A 17,500-nucleotide genomic window follows, 5' to 3' on the forward strand; every position below is an offset into this window, starting at 1 on the left:
GGGAGACTGCCAAAAATGAAAGATAGTGGAGACGATCCATCTGCAGGGACGTCTCTTAGATATAGAATAATAGAACACTAGTGAGATCTTCGTTATGGTTGAAAACGGAAGAGAGCCGAGACTGGAATGTGAACGTGGGATGGAAGCATCATGACTCGACCGCGAGAGACAGCGTCGACACAACCAGCCTGAGCTGAAGAGAGTGTAACACTCTGAGCTCTGTTCTTCTTCACTTTCTAGACTTCATCGTAAATCAAATTCAATTATCACGTCGACATCATGACATCAGCGAGGTGAGATATCGACGAAGCTCAATGCTTGATCGATGATCGTTGAGAGGTAACATCCGTGGATTTGCCCTCTGCAACCGACGTCACAGACGACACTCGTTGCTCGACTTTCTTCCCTCAAGCTTCCGGCTGGTTCATCCCACTGGTCGTCACCACTATTATCTCTGCCACCGACCGTAACCACTTTTTTTTCTTTTCATCATCTTCTCCCCTTCCTTCCTTTCTTCCTTTTCCTTTGACTTGCTTCCATCGGGAATGCCTGTATCCGCCGTCCTTTCATACTCCCCGCATCACGGCGCAGACCTTATCTTATCATGGCTACTACTGAGTCTCATCCTGGAGTCCATAGCGTCTCCATCCAGCGTTCCCGGTCTGCCCGGCTAGCTGATCAAGGTAAGTCCTGGATGAATATCATGCACTTTCGTTTGACGAAGAATTATTTCGCTGACTCGATTATTCGGCAGCTGCGACAGCTGCACTCTATGTGACACACCCCGAACGTAGACTGTCCGTTCGGGAACCCGCTACCTTTGAATCGCAACTATTCAGTGAGGAATAACCGCCGGATCTCCGGAGATGATCTTACAATGTCGAAATATTGTGACTGACGCCATGATTTTCATATGACAGGAGATCCGAAAGCCACGGGCTCGCTCAACCTCAGCCATGCATCAGCGAGCGCTGCTCTTGCCCACGCGAGGAGTCATCACAAAAACTTAACAACTGACAGGCCCGGCGCAGTAGGATATCAAACTCAGGACCCTCGAACTACTGAGGCTCCCGTGGCTCGACCCAGCCCGGAAGGGTACAAAGCCGCCATTACTGCAGTTAGAGACCGGAGAGCCATCACGAGTCTTCCGCCGGTGACAACTGGCTTTAAACATGACATCTCGACGACATCCGACCAGGTCTATGATGTCCAGCGGGAGAGCTTGGACAGGGACAAGGCGCTTTGTGCTGCTACGGGCGCATATCGACTCAGCAGGAAGAGGGCCGACTCCGCACCCAGCAAACCTACAATTGCTCGTGAAGCGCCTTATGCTGCTTCCGCGGCTGGCAGTGTGAAACCTACGCCGGAAGTGGAAGACCCACTTGCACATATTGACAACTCAATGGAAGCCAGCAGGATTCATCACATGGCTAATGCCAACGCGCAACTTTACACTGAGCACCCTCATATCGGTCTCGAGGAGCAAGGCCGAAAGGACGTGCTTCGAGCTGCTGCTATCTCGATGGCGCGCGATATGTACGATATTACGGAGAAGAGAGAGGAAGTACCGACTGGAGAGCCCAGCGCAGCCCTCTACGGTGCTCAGCGAGGCGTCAGCCGCATGCGCTCCCAGCGAGCCGTTCCCAAGTCCGATCCAGCGGCCCTTAAGCAGGCTATCAAAGTGCAAGAAGCAGCTCAACAGCGGGCTGCGGAGAAATTGGCTAAACTCAATGAACCAACTTATCAGGAATATTATGGAGTTGAACCGCATGTTCCGCGGCCCACCGTGTCTATCCGTCGCAGGAGGGCGTCATTCGACTCGGACACATCAGCTGCCGATGCCGAGCGATCAAGGGAGATCAGGCACCAGATGTCCAGCCTTCGATCGCGACTCGATGCTGTGGATGAACAAAGAACGAAAGACCGTGCCAGCTTGATGGAGGCCGCAAGGCGAAACGTCAATGCGACCATCCAAGATATGGAGATGCGTGTCTACCACGAAACTGGCCGGCCTCCGCCATCGATGCAGAAAGAATGGGAGGCGGCCGCACTTGAGCGGGCACAACGCGAGGCCCAGGAACAAGAGCCCTACAGACCATACGACAAAGTCAATATCGGCGCTGAAAGATACGTAGATATGGCCGACGTGGAGGCGGTCGCCCGTTCAAGGCTTCAGCCAACTTTCGATGAGATTACGGATCATGCCGAGAAGGAGAGGGCCAGGGAATTGGAGGCTCGTCTGGATGCCGAAGAAAGGGAGCGATATGAGGCTATTGCGCGTGAGCGGGAGCGTGAAACGAGGGCCGAGGAGAAACGCCAGCTAGGTATGTTGATCCCCTCGAATTCTTGACTTCAGACAAGCTCATACAGAGGCAGAGATTCAAAAGCGGCAGATGAAGGAGAAGACTACAGGAGAAAAGACATGGCTCTGGAGAAGGAAGTCGAAGCGAACGCAAGACACTGAACAAAAGCCTTCGGCTGAGGAAGAGACCGATTATCGCGGCCCCGGTGGAGTGGCACCTGCACCTGCACCTCATCCTGAAGCTGCACCTCAGCCCACCACACCTCCGGTTGAGGCTGCATCTCAGGTGGAAGCTGCCCCTGCGGCTGAAGCTCCTCAGGCCGAAGCTCCCCAGGCCGAGGTTCCCCAGGCCGAGGCTCCCCAGGCCGAAGCTACTCAGATTGAAGCTCCCCAGGCCGAAGCTCCTCAGGTCGAAGCCCCCAAGGCCGAAGCTCCCCAAGCGGAACCTGCTACGACTGAAGCCTCTACCCAAGCGGAGCCTGTCATTATCGACACTACACAACCCCAGCCTGCTGAAGATGAAGCGAAGATTGTCGCGCCAGGGACTGCCGGAGAGGAAGAACATCGGCTTGAGCGACGGGAATCCAGACTCAAAACTTGGTTCAAAGGCCGGGTGGGTCGCCGATCTAATGGTGCAGAACGTGAGTCTCCACGAGAGATAGAAGGTGAGGGAGCAAGAACTGCAAACACAGGGTTTGCTGGGGGTGCGGCGCTGGCGGGGACAGATTCACGCGGTGCGGCACTCGGATCTCATCCTGTCACAGGCAATGATCTTTCCACGATGCAGCAGAGAATGTCTGTTGACGAAGGCAGTCTAGGGAACGACGCCACGCGGCGTGGCTCAAGCGGCATAGCTGAGCAGAATGGTGAGAACAGGAAGCCATCACGCCTGAGATCCAGCTTCATGAAGATTGTGTCTGGCGGTTCCCAGGATAACAAGACTAACGGTGTATCAAAGCCGAGTGATGATCGTCGGACCGCTTTAGAACCTGCAGAAGAGAGTGGCGTTCACAACGCTGAAGGCTCAAGCGCATCCACAGCCACAAAGGAAGAGCTGCGAGAGAGCGCCACTGATCATGGACTACCTGTGCCCCCAGCTATTGGCAAGCATGCCACCAACGGTAGCCGAGAGTCGCGGTTCTCCGAAGACTTGTGATGCGATCTGCCATTGCGCACTGTTATGTAACATCGTTGCCTTTCTGTATCTGTATTGGCCGAGCTTTATGTCTTTCCTTTCTATACCTCGTGTCTTCCCCTTTGGAGTTCTATTGGAATGAATGTTTTGCGGCGTCGTGGTTTGTGGTTATTGGGGCGGAAAATTTGGGGACTAATTGGGATTCAACGGTTCTGGCGCAATCTGTTCTAGTGACTTTAGTTATTGGTACATATGTCGTGAAATTTTAATCACATTCTGTTACATAAGTGACGTTTTCTGCAGGAGTTTGAAGAAATTGAGAACCGTCGAAGCTCAAGGCGAGATCAGAATCATTCTATCACCTTTTTTTTCGTTGGAAACGGCTTTAGTTCATTCAACCTTCGGCTTGAATCGAGACGAATAGATAAGAGATATACCGAATGAAAAACAGCAGTTCAACTCATTTCGTGAGGTCTCCTATTGTCCAAATGTCTCATTCCCCCACAATTTCTCTCCGAGACTTCTTCTTCCCCCCGCATTTCATAGATTAAATCCTACCCAAGACAACCATCACCACCAATCGCACTCGTCCATCGAGCTTCCCCTGCTTTCGTCGGGGAAAAGGAGCATGCATGCTTCTTAGCTGCATCTAGTCGTCTATTGCTCAATCACGAACATCCACCAATCCCTACGCAGCACCGGAGTAACACTGTCGCGAAAACCCGAACATGGTCGTCGCGTCATTCAGTCAATGCGACCTTTTTATTGTCGCGGATCCTGTCGCACATTTTACAGCTATGGACAAGGATAGTCGTCTGGTCAAGGCACAATTGGCGAGGCGAATATGCGAGTCTTTAGCTTCCTGTTTCTGCTCCTCCTGGGGATCCTGACGGGCGAGGGTTTGGTGTCAGGAACAGATAATGGCAAGACTACCGACGTGACATGGGACAAGTACAGTCTGTCCGTCAAGGGGCAGCGATTGTTTGTCTTTTCGGGTGAATTTCACTACCAGAGACTTCCTGTGCCGGAGCTGTGGTTGGATGTCTTTCAGAAATTGCGGGCCAATGGGTTCAATGCCATCTCAGGTATGATCATGTCTTATCCTGCATTATCCTTGGGTGAGTCCGACAGGGTACTAAAGGGCGGGGGTTAGTGTACTTCTTTTGGAGCTTCCACAGCGCCTCGGAGGGCGAATACGACTTTGAGACTGGAGCCCATGACATCCAGCGGTTGTTCGACTACGCCAAAGAAGCGGGTTTGTATGTGATTGCAAGAGCCGGCCCGTACTGCAACGCAGAAACCTCCGCTGGCGGGTTTGCCCTTTGGGCAGCCAATGGCCAGATGGGGAATGAGCGGACGAGCGATGAGGCATACTACAAAAAATGGCGGCCTTGGATCTTGGAGGTCGGCAAGATAATTGCGAAGAACCAGATCACCAACGGCGGGCCTGCGATCCTCAATCAACACGAGAATGAGCTCACGGAGACGACGTACGATCCGAACCACACCCTGGTTATCTACATGAAGCAGATTGCGCAGGTGTTTGAGGAGGCTGGGATTGTTGTTCCGAGCTCCCACAATGAGAAGGGTATGCGAGGCGTCAGCTGGTCGACAGACTACAACAACGTAGGAGGCGCGGTCAATATTTATGGCTTGGACTCGTACCCAGGTGGTCTCTCGTGCACGAATCCCAACTCTGGTTTCAGACTCGTCCGGACATACTATCAATGGTTCCAGAACTACTCCTTCACACAACCGAGTTATATGCCCGAGTTCGAGGGTGGGTGGTTCCAGCCCTGGGGCGGGTCTTTCTACGACACCTGCGCCGCGGAGCTGTCGCCGGAGTTCCCTGATGTCTACTACAAGAACAACATCGGCTCTCGGGTGACATTGCACAACATCTACATGACGTTCGGCGGGACCAACTGGGGCCACAGCGCCGCTCCAGTCGTATACACTTCCTACGACTATGCCGCTCCTCTCCGCGAGACTCGAGAGATTCGCGACAAGTTGAAACAGACCAAGCTTATTGGCCTCTTCACCCGTGTGTCGGCCGACCTCTTGAAGACCTATATGGAAGGTAATGGTACCGGTTACACTAGCGACAGCAGCATCTACACCTGGTCGCTTAGAAACCCCGACACAAACGCCGGATTCTATGTGCTTGCACACAGCACCAGCTCATCTCGCGATGTGACTACCTTTTCCCTCAACGTGACCACCTCTGCCGGTATGGCGCTCGCTTGCAGTTTCTTCCTGGCTTGTTGCTAACCGCACCTAGGTGCCATCTCCATCCCGGACATCGAGCTGAATGGTCGCCAGAGCAAGATTATAGTGACCGACTACAATTTCGGGAATAACTCGACTCTCCTGTTTTCATCCGCTGAAGTCTTGACGTATGCCAACCTCGACGTAAATGTCCTTGTCTTCTACTTGAATGTCGGCCAAAAGGGGACCTTCGTGTTCAAGGAGGAACCAAAGCTGGCCTTCGAAACATACGGCAATAGCAACATCACTGCGTCGGAGTCCAGCTACGGTACGCAGTATTCCTACACGCAGGGAGAGGGTGCCACTGCGGTGAAGTTCTCCAACGGTGTGTTGGTCTACCTTCTTGACAAAGAATCCGCCTGGAATTTCTTTGCGTCTCCGACCACGTCAAGCCCGCAGGTTGCCCCCAACGAGCACATATTGGTTCAAGGGCCGTACCTAGTTCGGGGTGCTTCCATCAACCACGGTACCGTGGAGATCACTGGTGACAACGCAAAAACCACATCTATTGAGTGAGTGAAACTGCTGGGTTCTTCGGCTATTTTGTTATGAGACTGACCGTAAGACAGAGTGTACACTGGTAACTCGCAGGTCAAGAAAGTCAAGTGGAATGGGAAGACTGTGAAGACCAGAGAGACGGCGTACGGAAGTCTGATCGGAACTGTACCTGGAGCGGAAGATGTTACGATTACACTTCCTTCGTTGGATTCCTGGAAGGCCCAAGACACTCTTCCGGAAATCCAGCCGGATTACGATGATTCCAAATGGACTGTTTGCAACAAGACCACCTCAGTAAATGCGATTGCTCCGCTTTCTCTCCCCGTTCTCTACTCCGGTGACTACGGCTACCACGCGGGCACCAAGGTGTACCGTGGTCGTTTCGACGGACGCAACGTGACCGGCGCGAATGTGACTGTGCAGAACGGCGCAGCCGCTGGGTGGGCAGCGTGGGTGAACGGGCAGTATGCCGGCGGGTCCGTGGGCAGCCCTAGCAGTGCTGCGACGTCGGCTGTCCTCACGTTCAACAGCTCCGCGCTCAAGGATCGTGACAACGTCCTAACAGTGGTCACGGATTATACCGGCCATGATCAGAACAGCGTGAGGCCAAAGGGAACACAAAATCCGCGGGGGATCCTGGGCGCCACCTTGATTGGAGGGGGCAACTTTACATCTTGGCGCATTCAAGGCAACGCAGGCGGCGAAAAGAACATTGACCCGGTCCGTGGCCCGATGAACGAGGGCGGGCTGTATGGTGAGCGCATGGGCTGGCATCTGCCTGGGTACAAGGTACCCAAATCCGCGTCGAAGAGCAGCCCTCTAGACGGGGTACCCGGAGCCGAGGGTCGTTTCTACACCACCACGTTCAAGCTGAAGTTCGATAAAGATCTGGACGTCCCCATCGGACTCCAGCTTGGGGCTCCCGAAGGCACAAAGGCGGTAGTCCAGGTCTTCATGAACGGATATCAGTTCGGCCATTACCTCCCCCACACGGGACCGCAGAGTCTCTTCCCCTTCCCGCCAGGTGTGATCAACAACCGCGGGGAGAACACGCTGGCGATCAGCATGTGGGCATTGACTGATGCGGGAGCAAAGCTGGACAAGGTGGAGCTGGTGGCGTATGGAAAGTATCGAAGTGGGTTCGACTTCAATCAGGACTGGGGCTATCTGCAGCCGGGCTGGAAAGACCGAAGCCAGTATGCATGAAAGCTGTCAGAAAGCCGGTTGGTTGCTTCTGGGGATGGGTTGCCGCAGTCTGGCCTGAGTCTTAGAGCCAGCAGTTGTACATATTCGTGAAAGTAGACAGTCATGAAGAGAACTTAGCGGAATTAAATGGTTTCGACTCCATATCAGCGATCCAGCCGGAGTAAAAGCCGTCGGGCCGTGACTAGTGCCATTTTCCTGGATTTTCCTCTCCACCGCCAGTTTGAGGGGATCCGCATAGTATGCTTAATCCTGGCACCTCTGTCCAATCAATCAATCAAACCATCGTCTGTCTGTCTGTCCGGCTGTCTTGTATCTCCTTCATCCTGATCCTCATCCTCGTCCTCGTCCTCGTCTTCATCTTCATCTTCATCTCGCCAGTCTCTCGTTCTTTGACCTAGTTCCATCAATTTATTGCCTCATCGGTCCATCTTTGTTATGGACACTGTATAAAGAGTTAGAGACTGTAGCTCGTCTAGCACTTACGATAACAAACCGACTTATTGTCTTGAACCTCGCTTCCACTGGCTGATCCTAATTGATGGGTTAATCAACTCACTTCTTGGATTTGTTCTCGTTCCATCTATGATACCCATATTCGCTCACCCTTTTTGATATCTGCTTCCAGCTTCCTCTTTCCCTGTATCCGTCATCTCAGCAGTGGCCATGACGTCCAATCTCCCCCGCCAATCCAGCGTCGATCTAGACTCGGCCGATCGGCCCTTTGACAATATCATCAACTTTCGCGATGTCGGACGGTCGATCAATCAATTGATGGGATCTCGGTATGTCTGACATTACCTTGTCATCAATTGCATTTGCTGACGGTATATGCCATGGCTGTGCAGCATCCTAAAAGAAGGTGTCCTTTTCCGAAGCGCAAGGGTGCGCATAAGACTTAGGATCTACTGTCAGTGACCATTGCTAACAAGCAACAGCTAGACGATGCCTCGGAACGAGATAGACGGCGCCTAGCGGAAGAGCTACACATTTCAACCGTACTGGATCTGAGATCGATGTATGATGGCAAAGCGGTGTTAGATGCAGACTGATACTGACACTGACACTGACAGGACCGAACACCAAATGGCCACTCGCAAATGTCGCGGCGAGGATGCTCTCGACCCAGAACAACCATCTCTCCCTCCATCGGAGGCAAACGAGCATCTCATGGAGATCCCCGGTGTGCAGCGCTCCCTGATCAGTTTAACAGGCAGAGCATTCGAACGCGCCCTACTATGGCGCTTGGACTGGTATAACCTCATGTATGCGCCCGCCCCGGGCTCTACCATCTGATGCGCAATGTGCAGCTAATGATCTCTATGTACAGACGAGTCCTCGCTCTCGTGGCCTCGGGCTATCGCACCGAAGCGGTAACCATCGTAGGCCAGCAGGCCATGGCGCCGCGGGGCCTGATCGGGCTGGGCCAGGATACGCTGGACAGCAGCACGGCGGAGGTCCGCGAGATCTTCGAGCTGCTCGTGTCGCCGGCCGCGTACCCGGTCATCGTGCACTGCACGCAGGGCAAGGACCGCACGGGTCTGATTGTGCTGCTGCTTCTGCTCCTTCTGCCGGAGGTCTCGGCGGAGGCGATCGCGGCGGACTACGTCAAGTCAGAACCGGAGTTGGTCGTTGAGTTCGAGGAGCGCATGAAGGAGATCCGCGTGCTGGGCTTGGATGAGGAGTATACCAAGTGTCCGCCGGGGTTTACGCAGGAGATCCGGGCGCATCTGGACGCGAAATACGGCGGCGTTGAAGGGTATCTGATGTCTGTTGGGATTGATCGCGAGAAGCAGGAGTCGATCAGGCAGCGATTGCTCGCGTAGTCTTTCGGTTTTCTTCGATTATTTCTATCTGATGATGGATGTACATTTAGCTGGGATATCATATTTGTAATTACGGGCGGATACATGCATGGATTCTAAGTAGATTTTAGCAACTTCGGACAAATAAGCAGTTAAATAATATAAGATTAAGGCGTTATGTACCCATGTATCAGCAACCATTAGGGACCAAGGTATCTTTATTTTACATGTCCAATGCAATGTTGTACAGCCAGCAGCATATCAAATCAAATAAAACAGGGAAAAAGGCTGGGAAAAAGGCTATCATCAAAGTGTATCGTGTTTATCGTCAAGAACGCCGGGTTTAGTAACCGGTAGAGCGCTGCCCGCGGTAGTAGTTGGCGTTGGGCCCGGCAGAATCTGTCGTCAGAGGCTCCTCAACCATGTAGCCTCCACTGGCCCCGTTGCGATGAGGATGAGGAGCATTGGGCCCCTCGTGGGCCATTTCGAGGCGCTTTTCGCCCTGAGGGATGTGGCGCCGCGTTCGCACAGAGGGTAGAAGATCGACCACAAAGGAGAGTATATACCCGGTAAAAACGAAAGCAATAACTGCAGATATTAGCATCAGAAATAATCGAGACAGGAATCCAGAACATACCCCATTCCAAGACAGCGGCCACGTTTTTCTTGCCAGAGTTGCGACGAGTGCAGATACCAAACCCAATGGCTAGTGCGACTTCGATGATCACAAACGCGAGTTTGATCAGAAAGCTCGCGAACAAGATGCGATGCTGCGAGCGATAGAAGATCCCCAGCCACAGATACTCGATGCAGATGAGCACCGCACTGACCAGGTATCCGACACTAAAGGTAATCAGTAATTTATTTCCCCAAACCGAAAAGATGCCGCTTACATGAACATGACCAGGAACCCATCGTGAAAATGCGGATGACGCAGCGTATCGTAGCACGAGAGTAGGATCAACCCCAGTGCGCCGGCGACCGCGAAGAATATCGAAGCGACAGCGCAGAACTTGTCAAACCAGCCCCTGTTCGGCACCAACTGCCCGGAGTGTCGCAGCCAGCGTTCTGAAACGAAAGACAAGTCCAAGAAGACAACGGTGATGACGCTGCCCGTGATGAACAGAGGCTTCAACCCCTGCGCTCCAATGTCAGATATATATCTGTAGTCCTTTGTCAGCGTCAAATGAACCGAAAGCGCAAGCGAAGCACGAATGGCGGCATACGCAATGGTTTGTCCTGCTTCCATACTGGGGTAGATAGGTGTCCCAAGTACAGCCCAATTTCCCAGCATCGCAAGCAGCGTAGCTAGAAAAAACCATGAAATTAGCATCAATCTGACCGGTTTGGTGGAAAAATCTCCCTACCAAGCCACATGCAAGCCGATATCACCGGAAAGATCCAAAATGATATAATCCACATGTTGATATGCCGATCTTTTATTGGTTGACGGCTTTGTTTCGATCAAGATGTCGACGTCGGTCACACAATTTGCAAATAGGATGGAGGAGTTCGATCTCAAAAGAACGAGCCGCTCTCTGCTATGGCAATACTACAACACATATCAATAAGATCAGTTCAAGCCATCCTTGACTTTAAATGGGAGTCGGGATCGGGCGCACCGGATACAGCGGATGTGGCTTAGATCAAACTCACACAGGATGAGGAAAGCTTGGCTTTGACGAATACTTCAGGCAGCGGTAAATGTAATAATGCGTGGATGACGACAATCCCTCCAATTGACTCTATGGCTGTTCGGTGTATCCCTAGTTCTGTCGGCTAATTGTGGCTCAGTGGTAATAGAGGAACAAGGGATCGGGATGAGCAAGGCAGACACTGCGTGGTTCAATCAAGGACGTATGGACGAACAAATATGGTGACAGCCTAGCAGCAGCCTGAAGCCAAAGGGAAGTTAGAAAGGTAACGGGAGGGAAAAAAAAGCCAACAGAACTGTCCTTGGATACTCTGCGCGCTGATCATGAATCATTTAGCCTCCCTCCTTTTCAATAATAATATCCCGAAGGAATCAGGAATGATTTCACCACCCGGTCAGTCCATCGACGTCATCGGGCAGAGCCATTGTCGATCTTCCGGAATGCAACTGAAGGACGAGAAGACTGTGATGTGTACCTCTCTATTATGCTCTATTATGATCATGATTGTCATTCACAAAGCAACTCGAGCCCATATTGGTCCTCCTTCTCCATGGTGTCGACTACCATCTTGTCGAACATCTTGGCTGTGCTCCGTAGATTACTCATTCTATACGAAAAGTGCACAAAGTAGGCAGCAAAGTATCACCTTCGGGTGCGCAGTCTCAGCCACAGACCACTTTATCCTTATGATTTTGAATTTATTTTTTACCATTCGCAGATCCCTGTCAGTCATCCTGATAGCCGTCAATCATGCAGTTGCACACTCTTCCATACCTTACCTGCACAGGTGCCATGTGCACAAACTGACTCGGGATCGCATCCCGGTTACACGATACTGTTACTGCCACCAGGGGGCTATTGTTCCACGGCTGCGCTCCATCACATAGTCTATTGTCTTAGAATTAATCAGAACTGAAAATTAATGTAACCTTTGACACAGTCACCGCTCTAATTCAGAACTCCATACGTTTTTGTTTGCCAAATACCCACTGGGCCGCCCCAACCGAAACACACAAGAGACACAGAAAGGCACAATCCATCGAAGACGTCTCCACCAGATTAAGGAAAAAGGAAATGAAGGGGCACAAAGGGGGGGGTATGTTTGTATGCTTTCAAGAACGTCCAGACCGTGGGGGAACCGCTCTGGCGCTGACCCCGCCGGCTGCAGCAGGCCGGCTCTGAAGACCAGTTGGCACTTTTCGTCGCACCACTTCAACAATGTGTATCTTATCACCGTCATTGTCGGATTCACAGTCTTCTTCGTCAACTTCGCTGCTCGAATCGCCCCTGGCCGACTTCGAGGACACATGCTGACGACTCAGCGGATGGCGATCGCCAACAATAGACCCGGGACTTGCCTGGTATGCCATAGGGCCCGGATAGCTTTGAGGTCCCGCAGGGACGGTTGCCGACGCATATGGTGCCTGGTACGGAGGCACCCATTGTGGCTCGTGACGAAGGATGCGGGCATATGGGGGGTTCTGGAAGGTCCCCGGTGGAAGAGGGCTGGGGTAGGTGAGGGGAATATCCGACCGAAAATCGCGTGGAACGGATGAGTAAGTCGGCGGCACCGACATTCGAGGTTGCAGGTTAGGCACGGTGGACGTTCGTGGTAGTACAGGAGAATGGTCACTGGCCGAAGCGCCCGAAGCCCGCGCCCTCGATTCATACATCTCCTTCTTGTCCGTCACAAAGGTACGGGGTACGCTACCGTTTGGGGCGCTAGATCCATGCCGCATTGTCCGGAGATTTCCCAGTCTTCCGTTTGTGGAGCTCTCTACTGGCCTCAGGGGTCTGCTGTCGACAGACGCTGCTTTGGGAACCTTGACTCTCTGTCCGACGTCTTCCATACCGCCAGTTTGCATCCGTTTTCGTTCGAGGGCGTCCAACTCCCGTTGTGAAAGTCGTACATTCTTCTGGCCCAGTATCTGCGCGCGCCGTATCCGTTCCAGGGCTTTGTCTACCAGCCACTCCTCATCGTCTTTCATCGCTAATTGCACAGCATATGCCACCGTGCTGTCCGAATCGTCATACAGATCCAAGTCTATACCGTCGACCGAGTGCACATCGTCAGCAGACATGTCGTAATCCTCATTGCGTCTCGACCACCCAATCCTCCGTTGTTCAGCAGCATACAAAGCGCGACCGCGTCGCAGAAGATACTCCTCCTCAGCCCCGCTGTCAATCTCCTGAATCCGCCCATCATTAGTATCCATCCACTGAGCCGCCTGTCTCCCGCTGGATCTCCCCACTCGTGCCCCCGGTGGTCTTCCCCATCGGGGCATACCGTAAGGAGCTCGCGGCCGACCACCTAGACCGCCTCCTCGGAAAAAGCATTCTCGATTGGTTTATCCATAAATGCGGCGTGACCGAAGACAGTCACGCCAGTGGCTCCGATCAGCCAGAGCGCAGTGGCGAGGGGGGAAGCATAAAGACCCAGAGGAACCGCAACAATCAGCAGACCAGTGTATAGCTGAGAGGTGGTGAATCGGGCAAAGCCCAAATCAAGATCACGGCCCTGGAGCTTGCCAATTCCATACAGACCACCGGCAACCAACAGGATGACAAGAAGCAACGACAGATTGGTCAGCAAGCTGTATATGCTGAGCATGACAAAGACGGCAGCATAGTTGCTCGAGAAATAAGCCAGGTTGTAGTTCACACGGCTTTGAACTTCGCCGAAATTGGCAGGCTTCGAGAGGCGCTTCACGTCGAGGAACTCCGAGATCGGTCGGAGGTTGGAGAAACGCGAGGTAAGAGATTGCGCGCGGACGCTATTGAAGCGATCACCGAATCGCGAGGCAATCGCGTCAATGGGGAACTGAATCGGACTCATTGTGAAATGGTTGTAGGAAGATTTGTGGATGGAAATAAACTCTGAAGTAGTAACTGACGGTCAGGAAAAACCGAAGAGGATTAGGAGGCAAGAAGTAGACGTGAATCGAGTCAATGAGCAGAGAAGTAAGTAAAAGGGGTGGTAAATGAAGGCAAAGTTGACAGGTTTATCTGGCCGGAACATATGAGGAAGCCTAGAGAGGTCAAGAGAGAAAAATCATTGGAACCTTCAGCCTAGCCCCGTTTGGTTCGTATTTTTGGTTCTGGCGTTGCAACAGGGCACAAGGGGCTGAGCCTTAGTACCTTAGTGCTTTCTCCGTCCAAGACTCCTTACGGAGTAGACCGGTTCCCGGAAGATTGAAGATACTTGGCGGATCAAGGGCTCTTGATACTACTTTGATGATAATGGCAGTCGTCACGGTGTGAGGTTACTTTTGACTGCGCTTCACAGTTCCCAAGACCCTAATAATAGAAGTGGTTGGTGCCTGGAAGCGGAAGAGTCCACAGTCTCAAGCCGCTGGTGGACTCTGGGTCGAGACACGAAAGCCGAACCGCGAACGAGAAATTGTAGAATCAGTGAAAGGCAAACGGCAGAGGACAACATGACAGGATCCGACGTCTCGCTCGGATTAAGCCTCCTCCATGATCAAAACCCTTTCCCTTGTCGGGTCTGCCAACCGAAATAGATGCCTTAGGATGCCCGGTACATCTGTAGACCGGAGTATCTTTAGGCAAGGACAGAAAAGAAGGGAGTCTACGAGACAACTATGACAGGGAATGCTTGCATTTAAACCCACACTCTTTGACCTCCAACTGTTCGTCTTGATGATGAATCATCCCCATCAGATTCATCACATCTAGAATCAGGAACCCCTCGTCCCCGTATCGGATTCATTTCTCCCCATGTCTAAGGCTTCAATACCATCTCCATTATTGGTCCACGTTTTTTCCCTCTGCAGAGTGGAGCACACGTAGCCCTCAGCGATTTCGTGTCATTAAAGTACTTGATGCCTTGTAAGGATTTACAGAGTAGATACTTACGAAGGCATGTGGACTCGTCCGGAGTATCTAGATAACTTCCTATCCCTCTTCAGGAATATGTATCTTACCCCGTACAACTGTATTACAGCCGACCGCCTTTCGATGTGTCGTAGATGGATTGTGGACAGATCATAGTTTACCAAAAGCGGTAACTCTAAATTGTGTGTAGTGCTCACTCCACCATTTCTCAATCTTTTTTTCCAGGACCTTATCCTTGAGAAGAGTCAAGTCTAGACTTCTATTTTGTTTCTTTGTTCGGGCCATTGCGGCATTGACCGCTTCCCCTCTGTGCCCATCATGAAGCCTATTGCTCTCCGCTTGTTTGTGTTCGCTGTTCTACTGGTTCTTGCTGCTGCTTGGACTAAAGAAGGTTTGTCTTCTTTTTACCCCTTTGTATCGCTCTCGACTTTCTTGCGAACAGAGAAAATTGTTGCATCAATGCTAATATCGTTAAGATTATGAAATCTTCCGACTCAACGATGAGGTCACAGCCACTGAAGGTGCTAATGTGACCTTTTACGGTACGTCCTTCTTCCCCTGTCTCTCACCTGTGCATTTCATATCTCATTCTCTCTTTTCTTGATAGACTTCCTCGGCGTGAGTCCCAATGCCAACCAGGACGAATTGAACAAGGCCTACCGCAAGAAATCCAGACTTCTCCACCCCGACAAGGTCAAGCGATCCTTCATCGCCAACCGTTCTAAGGACAAGGGCAAAGCCAAAACCACGAAGCAGGGCGTCCATGTCAACAAGGGACCCTCCCAGCGCGAGATTGCCGCCGCTGTCAAGGAAGCTCATGAACGGGCCGCTCGCTTGAACACCGTCGCCAACATCCTCCGTGGACCCAGTCGTGAGCGTTACGATCACTTCTTGAAGAATGGGTTTCCCAAGTGGAAGGGCACTGGCTACTATTACTCTCGGTTCCGTCCGGGTCTAGGAAGTGTGCTTGTTGGGCTCTTTCTCGTTTTCGGTGGTGGTGCTCATTACGCCGCCCTCGTTCTCAGTTGGAAGCGGCAGCGGGAATTCGTCGACCGGTACATTCGTCAAGCGAGAAGGGCCGCCTGGGGTGATGAACTTGGCGTCCGTGGTATTCCTGGCGTCGACACCGCCAGCGCTGCTGCCCCTCCTCCCCCTCCTGAGGAAGGAGAAGCGACTGCTATTCCTATGAATCGGCGCCAGAAGCGCATGATGGAGCGCGAGAGCCGCAAGGAAAGCAAGAAAGGTTCAAAGGCATCGCCTCGCGGCTCCGGCACCGCAACACCCACCACGGAGTCTGCCCAGCCGACTGGCGAGAGGAAACGGGTTATTGCTGAAAATGGCAAGGTGTTGATCGTCGATTCCGTTGGAAATGTCTTCCTCGAAGAGGAGACCGAAGACGGAGAACGCCAGGAATATCTGCTGGACGTGGATGAGATCCAGCGGCCGACTATTCGCGACACAATGGTGTTCCGCGTCCCGATTTGGTTGTACCGGCAGACTGTGGGCAAACTGACTGGAGCTTCAACCACGGGAGAGCACGAAGTCGAGGCTGAAGAAGAATTAGCAGAGGCCATGGAGCAAGAGGTCCAGGATAGCAACAGTTCTGCTCTCAAGTCCAAGAACGGTGCGTCTAGACGGAGAGGCAAACGGGCACAGAGGTCTTGAGTCGGCCTGTCCCCAGGATGGGTGCGCGATTGTCAAGGTCGAGCCTTGGCTTATACTACACTTCCCGAGCATTATCGGCGAGAAATCATTGTATACATGTATATCAATTTTAGACGTAAAAAAGCTACTACTGAATCTTATGCCACGCAACACCTTCATCTTCGCGTTGCTGCGAATACGCTCATTGTCTACTAGGATGCCCTTGGGCAGCAGTCATATCTATTAAATGCTCTTGGCTCTTCATTAATCTGTTCGCGAACGGCACGTGCCGTCGGAACGTTTCAACCTGACAAGAGTGGCTAGAGAGCTTTGAGTTGAAAAGTATTGTTTACCAGGACGCATGTGTAAGCTTAGAATGTATGGCATTGCAGGCAGCCTCCCAATAATAGCTGGTATAAATCATCAACGGTTGTTGCAAAGAAACAAGACATCAATAAGGTAGATCGAGTACATGTAATCATCGTCATTGTCATAGTCATGATTGTTCGTAGACATTCTTCGTATCGCCATTCGGCAGGGATGGCGGCGTCAAAGCTTATCATCAATTGCAGCCAAGCTTCCCTGAGTCTGCTGGGTACCTTCAGTACTACAGGAACATTTTAGCGATGTTCATGAGTCCATTGAGGTTGTCACTCATGCCACTCTCGCCGACCCTTCTAGCACCGGAGGAGTGACCACTCAGACTATGCGGTAGGCGGATGCCGATCATGGCCAGTAGTTTCTGCAGTACACCACTCGTGAGCAGAGGGATGATGACCATGAACAAGACCTTTGCAGGGTGACGGCGCGCATAGTTGTAGATGTCGCGGAAGAGGCGCTTGATATAGTGGATTACGCGCTGGATAAACCCAGCTCGAGGCCGTGCGCGCCTCGAAGATGAAGAGGACAGCACCGAGGGGCTTGAACGACCAGCACGACTGTAGCCACCTAGGCTGAAAATTGATGGTGCCGAATGGCGAGAGTGTGAAGTCGAATAGACAGATCGACGGGACGGGGAGCGTCGACGAACATGACGAGAAGACGAAGTCGTCGACCTTCCATCAAACCAACCCATTTTTTGTCAATCAATGTGCCCGAAATTCCTCAGAGTAAAGAATCAAGCTTAAAGCCAGAG

At 52.2% G+C, this 17,500-nt stretch overlaps 8 protein-coding genes across 8 annotated transcripts; 4 read left to right on the plus strand and 4 right to left on the minus strand.

Annotated features, from left to right (window-relative positions):
• Positions 1-604: 604 nt before the first annotated feature.
• Positions 605-3,458, plus strand: ALT_0790 (uncharacterized protein; the record flags this gene model as incomplete). The annotated part of the gene is made up of 4 exons (XM_089599036.1): positions 605-683; positions 755-838; positions 921-2,324; positions 2,371-3,458. 4 exons carry the CDS (start codon positions 605-607, stop codon positions 3,456-3,458), a joined length of 2,655 nt encoding a protein of 884 aa, XP_089456700.1.
• An 823-nt stretch (positions 3,459-4,281) lies between these two features.
• Positions 4,282-7,409, plus strand: ALT_0791 (glycoside hydrolase family 35 protein; the record flags this gene model as incomplete). Its single annotated transcript, XM_033556259.2, has 4 exons — positions 4,282-4,522; positions 4,591-5,667; positions 5,719-6,217; positions 6,275-7,409. 4 exons carry the CDS (start codon positions 4,282-4,284, stop codon positions 7,407-7,409), a joined length of 2,952 nt encoding a protein of 983 aa, XP_033412150.2.
• Positions 7,410-8,072: 663 nt separating this feature from the next.
• ALT_0792 (tyrosine-protein phosphatase) lies at positions 8,073-9,232 on the plus strand (the record flags this gene model as incomplete). The annotated part of the gene is made up of 5 exons (XM_033556260.1): positions 8,073-8,191; positions 8,255-8,291; positions 8,345-8,424; positions 8,480-8,671; positions 8,737-9,232. 5 exons carry the CDS (start codon positions 8,073-8,075, stop codon positions 9,230-9,232), a joined length of 924 nt encoding a protein of 307 aa, XP_033412151.1.
• Positions 9,233-9,554: 322 nt separating this feature from the next.
• ALT_0793 (Frag1/DRAM/Sfk1 family protein) lies at positions 9,555-10,460 on the minus strand (the record flags this gene model as incomplete). Its single annotated transcript, XM_089599037.1, has 3 exons — positions 9,555-9,799; positions 9,849-10,054; positions 10,105-10,460. 3 exons carry the CDS (start codon positions 10,458-10,460, stop codon positions 9,555-9,557), a joined length of 807 nt encoding a protein of 268 aa, XP_089456701.1.
• Positions 10,461-11,978: 1,518 nt separating this feature from the next.
• ALT_0794 (uncharacterized protein) lies at positions 11,979-13,151 on the minus strand (the record flags this gene model as incomplete). Its single annotated transcript, XM_033556262.2, has 1 exon — positions 11,979-13,151. The coding sequence occupies one exon, from the start codon at positions 13,149-13,151 to the stop codon at positions 11,979-11,981; it is 1,173 nt and encodes a 390-aa protein (XP_033412153.1).
• A 26-nt stretch (positions 13,152-13,177) lies between these two features.
• Positions 13,178-13,702, minus strand: ALT_0795 (putative COPII vesicles protein Yip3; the record flags this gene model as incomplete). Its single annotated transcript, XM_033556263.1, has 1 exon — positions 13,178-13,702. The coding sequence occupies one exon, from the start codon at positions 13,700-13,702 to the stop codon at positions 13,178-13,180; it is 525 nt and encodes a 174-aa protein (XP_033412154.1).
• A 1,337-nt stretch (positions 13,703-15,039) lies between these two features.
• Positions 15,040-16,386, plus strand: ALT_0796 (J domain-containing protein; the record flags this gene model as incomplete). Its single annotated transcript, XM_033556264.1, has 3 exons — positions 15,040-15,112; positions 15,198-15,263; positions 15,329-16,386. The coding sequence occupies 3 exons, from the start codon at positions 15,040-15,042 to the stop codon at positions 16,384-16,386; spliced, it is 1,197 nt and encodes a 398-aa protein (XP_033412155.1).
• Positions 16,387-16,972: 586 nt separating this feature from the next.
• On the minus strand, positions 16,973-17,440 carry ALT_0797 (uncharacterized protein; the record flags this gene model as incomplete). The annotated part of the gene is made up of 1 exon (XM_033556265.2): positions 16,973-17,440. One exon carries the CDS (start codon positions 17,438-17,440, stop codon positions 16,973-16,975), a length of 468 nt encoding a protein of 155 aa, XP_033412156.1.
• Positions 17,441-17,500: the final 60 nt, after the last annotated feature.

The sequence above is a fragment of the Aspergillus lentulus genome (assembly GCF_001445615.1).
Source record: "Aspergillus lentulus DNA, contig: Alt01, strain: IFM 54703, whole genome shotgun sequence".
NCBI lineage: Eukaryota > Fungi > Ascomycota > Eurotiomycetes > Eurotiales > Aspergillaceae > Aspergillus > Aspergillus lentulus.